At 35.4% G+C, this 13,453-nt stretch overlaps 1 protein-coding gene across 1 annotated transcript in view; it reads right to left on the bottom strand.

The window, feature by feature from the left end:
- The window catches only part of celsr1b (cadherin EGF LAG seven-pass G-type receptor 1b), a 112,617-nt gene that overhangs the window by 62,736 nt on the left and 36,428 nt on the right, over positions 1-13,453 (bottom strand). Inside the window, exons 5-6 of the mRNA XM_087312112.1 lie at positions 10,623-10,711; positions 2,716-2,873 (exon numbers count right to left, since the gene is read on the bottom strand). Coding sequence (XP_087168238.1) covers positions 2,716-2,873; positions 10,623-10,711 — 247 coding nt within the window. The remainder of the gene's footprint in view (positions 1-2,715; positions 2,874-10,622; positions 10,712-13,453) is intronic.

Raw genomic sequence — 13,453 nt, 5'->3', positions numbered from 1 at the left:
GTGGTTTTTCCTGTTTATTTTTGCATTTTGTATTATTATTTAAAAATATTAACATTGTTGTATAATAAAATGATAAAATGATAATGATGATAATAGATCATTTGTATTGTTATTGGAGTATTGTTCTTTTCAATAATAATAATACCACTAATACTACTACTACTACTACTACTACTACTACTACTACTACTACTACTACTACTACTACTACTAATAATAATAATAATAATAATACATTTAATTTCCTAGTAATGGGTTGTGGCTGGAAGGGAATCTGCTGCATATAACATGTACTGGATAAGTTGGTGGTTCATTCCGCTGTGGCGACCTCAGATTAATAAAGAGACTAAGTCGAGAAGAAAATGAATGAATGAATAATACATTTAAAATGATTATTAATATTAAAAACAATATTAAATTGACAAAATGCAGTTTGTGCTTATTATTTTTTGCATTTTTGATAAAACTTTTTGGCTTTTTGCATTATTTGTTAGAAGCTACAGTAAATGCTGTTAATGCCCTTCAAAGCCATTTTTCTTTTAAAAAAGATTTTTATCCAGTATTACATGCCAACATCTGGCAGCAATGCCCATCACCATCATTTCTACCACCCATGGAAAGGGGATCAGATTACTAAAATGAAAATCTGAAATACTTCCAAAAGAGGGTTTTCCAAAAAAAGAGACCATCTAAATGCAAAACAGAAAAACAAGTTTATATTTAGATCTATAAAGGCTGCTATTTAGTCATGTTACACTGTGGTTTTTTTTTAATATCCAGCATCTGGCCTTCACATTTTCACAAACTGCAATGCATTTCATCTAGATCTCCTATCGTGACCCATAAATCCACACAGACCTGTAGGTTTATGGGTCAGCACTTACAGTGAGCATATGGCCAGACCCTGACCGTGGCGTATCAGAGGCTTTACCCAGCAGATCTCCACTTATCTCAGATGGAGCTCCAGCATCTCAAACATACACACACACAGACAATTAGCCCACAATGGCGAATGGCAGCTGCAGATAAGCTGAAAGTGCGGTTCATTGTAGAGCCCATAAAACTAGTCTGACATGCACATTGCTGGAGATTAAGGAGGAACGATGGGAGCTGAATGTAAGAGGAGTAGCAGAATGTGGTGTAATCTGCTGTAATGATCGGCTATTCAACACCCGCTGGTGGTTAATGTGCATTCTTGAGCTCAGGTTCCTCTGTTCTGTCACACTCTCACTTTCAGAGCACAATGTCATGCCCCAGGAGAGCAGACGGTGGAAATGTATGAATGAATGAAAGAATGAAGGTAAGAGAAAAGAAATAGAGTTGTATTTGCTAGGTGAGTTAGCTATGTTTCCATCCAAATATGCTGATTATATTTATGTGCAAAACTGGAATATTGCATATAAGCTATGAGAATAAAGCAGCATTTCCATCTAAGTAGTCAAATTTAGCAAATTTGCAGCAGTAGAAAAAGCTGCATCAATCATTTACTTATTTAAAAAATGAATTGCATCTCTGAAGACAATGCTGACACGCAGCGAACGCATGTAGCTTCTTAAAACCGTCAAACGTGGAGCACAGATGACAATTCTGACGTGACAATTCTGGAGGTCATAAATAATATAACACCAATACTGAAACGGTTAAGGTGTTTTAGAATGACCAAAGCAGTATTTCAGATGGTTTACAATGTGCTTAGCCTGCTGGTTTGTCCATTCACACACATTTTCTATCATCACATAATCTCTTAAAACAAAATCACATGACTTCTTTAATGTGCATACTGGAATTTGTTCAGTGAAAGTGTTTACATTGTAGTTTATGTGCATCTTTACTCATCGTAAAAATGTTAACCTTCACAGTTATAAGCAGGTTTTTTATTTTCAAAGTTGTTGCGCATCTTGGTGTTTCCATCAACTGTTTTTATGCACATATCCAAAATGTGCATAAAAATAGGTAGATGGAAACATCGCTATTGACACAAACTAACACTGTTGATTTTCATAAAAAATCAGTCAGAGTACAAAAAAACACCTCTATTTTTGTGAATTGCAAACCAATATAATACTGTATTCTACACTCAATTTATTTTTGCTGCTCGTTCAATTTAAAATGAACAACTTAATTGCTTTATGTTCAATCTACCTAAATTTGTAAAACAATTAAGCTAATTGAATCAATTTGTGGTGTGACAACATGAAGGAAGTGTGTGAAACCCAGCCTTTTTTTACAGTGCAAATACTTCCAAAACATGATTTTAGGTACTGTCCTGTTTAAATTTTAATCTTATTTTTGGTCAGTTGTTTATGACTGAAGTTTACTAACATGTAAAATGATATTTAAAGTATTATAACTTCATAAATTTATAATAAAGTGCTTTATAGCTTTTGTTATTATGAAAGAATACTAGAATGTTGCAAAATATTGTAAATCATGGCAAAGACAAAAGAAATTAGTTATTACAAATATTATGTCAAAAAACGTGTTTTAAGTAGCACTTGGGAAATAAAAGTTCACAGGACGACTACTAATGTTGACCTCAACGGTGAATGTGTGTGCTTGTGCTTGTGTGTGTGTGTGTGTTTGTGTGTGTGTGTATGTGTGTGTGTGTGTGTGTGTGTATGTGTGTGTGTGTGTGTGTGCGTGCTCTTGCTTTGCTTGATCATTGTGAATTTTTCTTATTTTTTGTTGTAAAAAAACAAACAAGAAAACACTTACTTCTTCTGGCCTGTTTGAGTGCCACGGGCTGCACAGCTGTAGTTTCCAATCTGCCCTCCAAAACGCAGAGCCATTGCCACGTCACAGTCATCCAGTGCCACCACTGCAACCTTCTCCTGTGACGGGCCATGAGGGACACCCAGACGCCCTATATTAGGCTTCAATGAAAACAAATGCAAATTACTGACTTTTATTCTGTGATATTTCATTATAGCTAAATATGATGGTTTGCCGATTTGTTCATATATAAATTAATTATGTACAACATTTTATTCTACAAAAAAATCTACGTAGAAATGTAGAAACATTTGTGTATTTATTTATTTATAAACTACTGAATGTAGTGATAAAAAGAGATTCCAAAAATCCTCTTTGAAAAAACACAGTAAAAAAATGCTGTGAAATTGACAGTATTGCCAGCAATTTTGGTTGCCAGTAATACTGTAATTCTTACAAAATCACTGTAAATTGATTAATAAAATTGTGCTGTAAAACTACAGCACAGTTGTAAATGTTCATTTACAGTGCGCTTCTAAATTTTGCCAGTAATACTGCAAAAATCAGCAATAATACTGTAAAATTTACAAGCGTGTTGTAAAATAATAATTACAATTGTTCTGAAAAACTACAGCACAGTTGTAGTTGGTTATTTACAATGTACTTGTAATATTTACAGCATTACTGGCAACTAAAATTGCCAATAATACTGTAAATTTTAAAGCATTTTTTTACAGTGAATCTTTGATTTTAATGTCAAAAAACTTGATCAACAAGTAATCCTGACTTTATCCAATGTTCAGATGTTGTGCTAGAAAATGTATATATTGTAAATTACCACATATTTAATGAAATAATAGCTTATGTGCACTTTTTTACTAACTATTAGCACATTTCTGCTCCGTTCACTTTGAGTGTCTTTCATTAAGCAGAATGCAGTATCAAAACCCATGATCTATTGTAATGTCACTATTAAACCTCAGTCAAACATCTTCTTAATTCCTAACTAAGATGCATTAAGTCTTTGATCTGCATTTGCATCACCTTCGTGAATATGGATATAAAGGTGTTGTTTGTCTGTAATCTCCAACAAACAGCACGGGATGATTGTTTACCACTCATTTTGCTCTTCTCGGCTCAACTAATAGGATTAAGCCAACGAGACGCCAGACAAAGAGAGCACATCACTTCATGAAAAACCTCTCCAGAGACTCAAAATATTTCCACAACACAGCAGAAATTTCTTCCTATTATCTGGCGACACTCTTCCCCCCATCCGCAAGAGTTTTCTCAGCTCATTAAAATTGATTATGTGCAGTGTGTGATGTGCAGAGCTGATCTTTGATGTTTGCCCCGTGGTGTTGAACATCTCTGAGTGTCAGTTTGTTGTGATGTGAACCATGAAGACAGTTCATTAGAGCGCTCAAGTCATCGACAACAATGTATTAAAAAGAGTTGAGGTGTCTGTTTCTCTTGCTGATATGAAAGAGAAAGCAGAGCAGCATTTCAGAAGAATTAGTATTTTTAATCACAATTAAAGCAATAAATCTGATGCTATATTATAAATGACAACAACAAGTAACAAAAATGAGCTCAATGACAAGTTCAGTGCCCTCAGGAACAAACATTCACACAAATCCCCACACAACTATTAACCTCCAACCTTGTAACTCATCAGCCTTTTTGTTTTGTCAAGTTCAAAACAATGGATCACGGATCCCAGGGTCTAAATGTGAGGTTTTTCCCCCAGATGTTGTATTTAGTTAAAAAAAACTGTACTAAAACAATAATAAAAACAAGGATAATCCTGGAAAACAAATTTAGTTATAACACTACTGTGTAATTGTTATATATTTCCAGGCGTTCAGATGTTGAGCCAAAAAACAAAAGTATTTCAGTCATTCATTTTTCTTCGGCTTAGTCTCTTTTTCAGAGGTTGTCACAGCACAACTATTCAATTCACCTATAGCATGTCTTTGGACTGTAGGGGAAACCTGAGCACCCTAAGGAAACTCACGCAAACACGGGGAGAACATGCAAACTCCACACAGAAATGCCAACTGGCCCACCCTGACTTGAACAAGCGACTTTCTTACTGTGAGGCGACAGTGCTAACCACTGTCACGGTGCCGCCTCATATGTTAAATGTTTCACTCAATTAAAAACATTGGCAAATACATAAAATGTGTTTGAAAATTATATTTTTAAGCTATAAACATTACTTACGATACAAATACAGATGCATTAAATTTGTATATTAAACGTCAACCTTTATTGAGGAAATGAAATCCATTTCAGAGACTCTACAGTATGTATAAAATATGTTTAAATACCATAAAGCTAGACACACACTTTTGAAAGAATTTCATTTGATTAACGTTTCTATGATGTGCATTAGCCATGTTTAAATTTAACTCAAAAGATTTACAATAGGTTTAACAATAGAATATAGTAAGATATAGTACTATATTTTATTTAACAAGCGCTCTCACCTTATAGCAAGAAGGTCGCTAGTTTGGTTGGCCAGTTGGCATTTCTGTGTGGAGTTTGCATGTTCTCCCGGTGTTTGCGTGATTTTCCTCAGGGTGCTCCGGTTTCCCAGGGTGTATGGGTTTACACCGGATGCTTTGGTTTCCTCCACAAGTTCAAAGACATGTGCTATAGGTGAATTGGGTAAGCTAAATTGTCCATAGAGTATGTGTGTGAATGGAAGTGTATGGGTATTTCCCAGCAATGAGTTGCAGCTGGAAGGGCATCCGATGATTAAAACATATACTGGATAAGTTGGCGGTTCATTCCGCTGTGGTGACCCCAGATTAATAAAGAGACTAAGCCGAAAAGAAAATGAAGGAATAAATTAATACATTTTATTCAACAAGAATACATTAAACTTTAAAATAGGAACAGAGAAGACATTAGTCATTATAAAAGTATTTAAATGTAAAATACTGTTTTCAAAAGTGCTTATTAGTCTTTTTCCTGAAGGATTGTGTGACATTGAAGACTGGAGTAATGATGCTGACAATTTAGCGTTGGACTATACAAACTGCTTTTTAGGAGTATTAAAATATGTAATATTGTGTTATTTTACAATATTACTGTTTTTACGATTTTTTTAAAGACCTGTGTTGATATATATATTTTATATGATATATTGCAGCAAAATATATAAGAAATTATAAACAATATTATATTATAATATAAATATATTGAAAACAATAAACAATATTATTGTCATTTTAAGACCGTTTTATGCCACTCATTATATAATACCAGAATGAAAATAAAATATCTTAAATGCAAGTACACTCATCCAAAGAACACATAATATTTAATTCTTAAGAGTATTTAATTTAATTACAGTAACATCATTTTAACCATTTAATAATCAGCCATTGGAATCAGAATGTATAATTGTATATCCTACATAAATATTAGTAAATGTTAACAAAAAAAAAAAGTACAAGGTTAAAAAGTAACAAAGGCTGCGATATCTACAACCAGACCTATTTTCACCCACATGAAAATATACTATTATACTAATATACTATTGTGACAGGCCAAGGTCAGGTAGACATTTTATAAAAATCTGAAGAGAAAATAGTCCATTGTTTGGGTCTCTGAGACTTTAAACACAAAAACAGCCACAACAAACTATTAGGCCTAAAGCACCACAATAACTGCCAAACTCTGAATTAATGCAAAGTTTTTCCATCCTCAAAAGATTGTAAGATTTTTGTAGGGAGTCTTTACCTGAGATACTTTAAAATGCTATACTTCAAAGCATTACTGCATTACAGCAGCATCTCACTGAGTTTGTGTATTAATACACAAGGTAAATATCTGAAAGTGTCTTCAAAAACATCAGAACTCCACAGACAAAATAACACACAGGCTAAACTGCAAAACAAACATCACTGGGGTCAAACAGGAGCGATGTTTTGAAGTTCAGAGGCATTAATACATAACAAAACCTGCAAATAAATGTTGGAAGCTTTCAGGCATCAAAATAAAGACAGATTTCAGTATAAGGTTCAACACAAACAGACTGATAGGACTTTCACCACAGCTTACTTCACCACATCTTTACCATATGGACGAGGCTCCAGATGGAGAAAAACTTCATGAAATCGAAAAAAGCATATTCTGGAGATTTACAATAATAGGCCGGGGTGTTTTCATGTTTAAGTGCAGCAGGGAAAAAATGTGTGCCATCTGGCGCTTTTAGCAACTCCAAGCGTGCTATTGTAGTCCCAGATTAACTCGACGGGGGGTCGGCTATTGTCTGCCTTCCCGATCAGACTATATTGAACTTCAGACTGTTTTAATGACAGGTTAAGGGGGAGCTACAGCCACAATGCAAGAAAAAAGACTATTGAATCTAAATAGATGGCTTTAGGGTCTAATCCCAGAAGTGTAAAAGGTGCTCCAATCCAACAATACACCTGCTAGACCTTACATATATCACATGCAATTTTAAGTCTGTAGTTTTCTTGATTGTCGACTGAAGCAAAAAAGACAATACAATAAAGTGTACACTCTGAGAGTTATAAAACTGGAACTTGGCACTAGTTCCTTCAATCAGAACTTTGATCAGGATCTAGATCATCTTAGAGACCAAGATAAGTGATATTAAGTTTTTATACCTGCCAATATCAGATAGGGCTAGTGTTAGAATGCTTTTTTTTTTTACATAAGAAGGTGAACCAAAATACGCAACATTTATGCACACATCTTTATGGAGATTATCTATATTTTTATAATCCGGAGCTCACAAAGACCTCACCCTTTTGAGAGGTTTTATGACATTTAGTGAGATAGAGTGGTCAATTTTTGTGGTAGCTGCACAGTTGACATAATATTTATCAATGTTCACTAACCTGTAAAGGCTTTGCTAAAGTGTTGAGTTTTTTGCGGTTACTTAAGTTTTAAAATGTCCCACATTTTTATAACATTAATCACTAAAGGTAAAAGAGTCAGCAGTACAAAAAAAAAAAAAAAAAAAAAAACTTTAAACTGATCCTTGAGTAATGTGGTTCCTTGAGTAATGTGTTCAATTACCCACCCTCAGCCATCCTATATCCTATGTAACCCGGGGGAGTTTATCTAGATCTACCTGCGCTCAAACTCCCCTCTCCCTTCTGACAGTGAGCCTAAATGTATTCTAAAGGTACAATAAGAAAACAAAAATGTACAGACAGAAAAAAAATCAATCTATAAATTGGAGTTATAGAGATTTGACTCGCAAAACATTAATTAAAAAGCAATACATTATTGAAATTTAGATAGCTCATATCTAAAGTATTGTAACAATGTGTTGACAAGAGAAACTTTAATTTTTTCAGATTTATTTTATATATTAGAAATGTTAAGCTTAAAACGCAGTGCTTAATATTTTGGTAGGTTGGTAGGATAATTTTAGGTAGGTATTAGATGGGGGCTATGGTATCAATTTGGTATGTTTAATTTATTGTATTGCTTGTTTTTTGAACTGTGGGAGGAAACCGGAGAACCCGGGGAAAACCCGCAGAATGAGCAAACTCCGCACAGAAATGTTAACTGGTTTAGAAGTGACTTTAACCGGAGACATAAGCATGTGATCCTCTCAAAATTAGTTTAGAAATAAACTTCACAATCATTTGTTTTAACCACAAGTCTCAATTTAACTCATTCATTCATTTTCCTTCGGCTTTGTCCTTATTTTTTAGGGGTTGCCACAGAAGAATGAACCCCCTATTTTGGCATATGTTTTATGCAGTGGATACCCTTCCAGCCACAACCTAGTATTGAAAAACATCCATTGGCTCTTGTATTTGGATTGTGGGGGAAACCGGAGCACCCGGAAACCCGGGCGAACACAGGAAGAACATGCAAACTCCACACAGAAATGCCAATTGGCCCAGCCGTGGCTCAAAACAGCGACCTTTTTGCTGTGCTAACCACTGAGCAACAGTACCACGTTCAATATATTTATTTATTCATACATTTTCTTGTCGGCTTAGTCCCTTTATTAATCAGGGGTCACCACAGCGGAATGAACCGCCAACTTATCCAGCAAGTTTTTACGCAGCGGATGCCCTTCCAGCCGCAACCCATCTCTGGGAAACATCCACACACACATTCATACACTACGGACAATTTAGCATACCCAATTCACCTGCAACACATGTCTTTGGACTGTGGGGGAAACCGGAGCACCTGGAGGAAACCCACGCAAACGCAGGGAGAACAAGCAAACCCCACACAGAAACGCCAACTGAGCCGAGGCTCAAACCAGCCACCCAGCGATCTTCTTGCTGTGAGGCGACAGCCCTACCTACTGCGCCACTGCTTCATCCCGTTCAATATATTTATTCATTCATTTTCTTTTCGGCTTAGTCCCTTTAATAATCTGGGGTCGCCACAGCGGAATGAACCACTAACTTATCCAGCATATGTTTTACGCAGTGATTCCCTTCCAGCGGCAACCTATCTCTGGGAAACATCTATACACACTCATTCACACACACACACACACACACACACACACACACACACACACACACACACACACACACACACACACACACACACACACACTACGCTCTAATGAGGGAGAACATGCAAACTCCACACAGAAATGCCAACTGACACAGTCAAGGTTCGAACCAGCGACCTTCTTGCTGTGAGGTGACAGTACTACCTACTGCGCCACTGCATCGCCACCCTTAATATAACTTATGTAAAAACATTTAATATTGCATAAATAATGAACAAATAAAGCAACTTTCCCATCTCAAAGTTTCAATCAACACTCACTGGGAAAAGTTATCAATAATAAACGCAGTTGCTGCCACCTGGGAAGAGCACTGCATCTCTTTTTTTGTGCAATTTAAAATTTAATGCACATCTCTGAGTTTACATCCAGCCTTTTTTTAGTGGATAGAAAATCTGTGGTGCAACTCTGAGAGAAGTTTTAAAAAAGAAATCAAAGAAATGATGGGCCCTCAAGCAGAGAAACTCACAGCATGCTGACTGTCATGCCTCAGAAACAACTTTCTTTTTGAAGAAACTTCAATAAGATTCTCTGAAGCTTTAATAGACTGACTCTATTAGATCTCAAAATGCTCCTCCTAAACAAATAATGGTTCATTCCGGTGTGGTGACGCCTGATAAAGCAGGGAATAAGCCAAAGAAAAGTGTGGAACATGGAAACGATGTTGATAAAAGGTCACTAAAGAGGAGTAGAGGAGTAGGTTTTAAAGCATTCAAGCTGAATTAATTTTGCAGCAACAACAAATGACAAAAACCCTTGAGAGCTATTTGTTTAAAAACACGAAGAACAAGAATTCAATACGTTATGAAATAATGCTAACGATATAAATTACAAAACGAGACGGTGTGTAATGAGACATGCAGGTAACTTGCTTTTGGCCATGAAACTTGACACATGATGTATTACACACACGCACCAAACTTAATAAATACTCCATTTCAACAACTGAAATACGAGGGTCTGAAAACTGAACCGGATCAAAGACGGAGAAATACAAGCTGTTTCTTTTGACTGGAGTTCTTAGAAGATATTGTGAGCTTTGATACAGCTGGAGATGCCGCGTCATATCGGGTGTCTTCTTTCATGAAATATGGACATAGAGACACTGATTTCATAAAAAAAAAACAGGGGGATTGTGAGACTTTGACTTGCTCTGGCGATTAAATGACTGGATACCTTCATAAATCAAATCAATAACAGAACAAATTTGTGCTAATTACCTGCAAAATGATTCCCACTAAATGCAAAACGGAAGAACCGTTTGTTTGAACAGCAGCTCAGTTTGATAATGTTTTATCAGTTAGGTCTATTGACTTCCAGGAGTACAGAATACAATGACCGCTCATTCTCATTGTGTTGTTTACAAATGACTTACCTTGTTGTAGTAATGTAGATGTATTGTGTGCCATTGCCCATCACTAACCCCACCAGCTACAAATGGAGTCACTGTGGTTTTTGATTCTCCTAAAGACAAACAGGAAAGGGGGAAAAAAAACTTTTTAGGTTTTTTTATTTATGTGTTTTATAACACTTATAAGATCTTATTCCATTTGGTGAGTTACGAAGGCCAACGTTATTAATTCCCTGCTTTACTATGATTTAGATAATTATTTTATATGTCTTTTATATGACAGCCATTTGGTGACATACATTTATATTTTTGTTTTGTATATTTTTGCTTGTCTTTTCGTCTGGGTACTTAGGTTACTTTTTTGTTGGGCATTACACCATTAGCTTGAATTTTAGTTTTTGCTCTTATAGGACTCCTACTTAAGAACCCTCTGGCGAGTTAAGGTATTAATAATATATTATAAATAATGTTGTTATGTTAGGTCAGTGGTTCCCAAAGTGGGGGTCGGGACCCCCTGAGGGGTCACAAGACACTTAATGATTTCCAAAAACTTAATACATTTTAATAACCTATTAAAATGACCATATTTTATACAAAACCTACAAAAATTTAAATAGTTACATTTAAAAATCCAACATGCAAATAAAAAGAGAACAGCCTTTAATTTTTTTTTCATTCGATTGCAACCCTTGGTGTGATTACTTATGAGTAATAGTAGACTGTCTGCTTAATATCTGTTGATATTGCTCCTTCAACACACATTTATCTGACTATAAGAAACTTTGAAAGTACATATTAACTTACACTAATCCTAACCCCAACCCCCAATCTTAATTAAATTAATCTTGTTAACTGTTAAGTGTAAACTCTTGTTTAGCAAACAATACATTTTAGAACATCTTTGTTTTGGTTGTTTGTTTGTTTTTTTTTTTGCTTGGATTTGCTTGTTTTTGGATATAGCATTTTGTTTGTTTTTTATTCTCATAGGATTACTATGTAGCAATTTAGGGAATACGGGATAACACTATTATTTACTAATATAAGTGTTAAATAAATTTCATAATATCATTGTTTTGGTTGGATTTACTAGTTTTTGAGTTATTTATTTATTTTCTTTTTTTGCTCTTTTTTGGACAACCATGTAGTAATTTAGGGAATGTGGGACAAAACAATTATTTATTGCATAATAATACAATACATTTTGGAATATCTTTGTTTTGGTTGGATTTCCTTGTTTTGGGATAGTTTATTTGACTTTTTAAAGACAACATTTGTTTACTTTTTTATTTTATTGGATTAACATGTAGTAAGTTATACAATAAGGACCCAAGCTATCATTTAGTACCATACTTAATGGATATGTAACCCACCGGGTCTACTGCACCCATCCCGGTCTGAGCTGGGAACAAACCAGCAATTCTTTACATGGGAGTTTGTTGCTTTAACCGACTCCCATAGAGCAACTGTTAGAGCAACTAATTAATATACAAAGAATTGTCGGTTCGTTCCCAGCTTAGCACAGACTGGTGGGTTACACGTGGAGGCTCATCCGTGATGGGAGTGAGGTTTAGGGGGGTGAGTGTAACAGAGGCCAGCTAGTGAAGTGCTATGCAGGTAAACTTCACTTCTCTGACCTCAAAAGTTGCTCTAGCGACAGTTTCTAGAGGCCATGATTCCAGTCTCCTTGTTAGAGCAACCGACTCTAAAAAATTGCTGGTTCAATCTCAGCTCAGCATGGGTTGGGTGCAGTAGGACTGGTGGGTTAAAGATACATTTTGTTTTGGTAGTTTTTTTTGTTTGTTTGTTTGAATTTGGTTGTTTTGGGGTAGATTTCCCCCTTTTAAAACACTTATTTGTAGATGTAGTGAGTTAGGGTAAGGTTAAATGAAAACTGTACTAATTCTATATATTTTTTTATAGGCAATGTCTTTGTTTTAGTTGGTTTTTGTTCTTAGGAGACCAACAGCTTGTTTTTTGGATGACTTAACACGTGCAATACAATTCACAAACAATTCAGTTCCACTTTAACCAAATATTTCCCAAGCACTTTGGGAATTTCAATATGTGTGGCATTTTCCAGTCTAGTGGACAAAATAAGTAAATCATTATCAAGGAGATAATGCCTTGTCAGGACCTCCTATAACAGTACATTCCCTGAGCGCACAACCTTTCAAATATTTTAGTTGTTTATATCTCTCTCAGACTTAATTATGTTGAGTGATGTCTAGTAAGCCGGGACAGACCCTTGACCTTACTATTGGTTCATCATTTACCACAATCACTGTGCTGTTTGATCTGTTTTACATTCCAGGACAGTAGAGGAAATGCCTTTCACTGTCTTTATTCTCAGAAGCACAGTGTTGTAGTAAGACGTAACAAGCATCTGCTCATACTAGGACACTCCAGGGATAAATTCCGCTATTGTATATCCTATGGAAACAATTCTGACTTGAGAAAGAGACTGGACATGGTATTTTACATATACTGACAGGACAGCAACTCTTGCTGATGTGAAGGGTTGACAAAACAAAGGAGCAGGTAGACAGAGGAAATGTGTTTTAATGCTCTTTGGCCACCTGTTTCCTTTGGCACAGCTCTTGATAAACACATGCGCACTAATGTTTTAGATGCAAAAAGTAGCTGTATATCTAGCAACGGAGGCTTTGTTCAGATTCAAATATGTTTGCAAGTCATGTAATAGTTTGAAGTTTAAGAAACAACAAAACAAAACAAAAATAAACTCAACGAAAAAAAAAAAACTTAACCAAACCAAGTCAAACAATACAAAACAAGACAAAATTAAAGACCATAAAAACATCAAAAAGGCTAATTACTTTGATGTAAAAACCTTTATG

This window comes from Danio rerio, chromosome 25, assembly GCF_052040795.2.
Source record: "Danio rerio strain M-AB ecotype USA chromosome 25, GRCz13ab, whole genome shotgun sequence".
NCBI lineage: Eukaryota > Metazoa > Chordata > Actinopteri > Cypriniformes > Danionidae > Danio > Danio rerio.
Note: the sequence above shows the minus strand (reverse complement) of the source record. Positions and strands in the feature narration are given on the sequence as shown.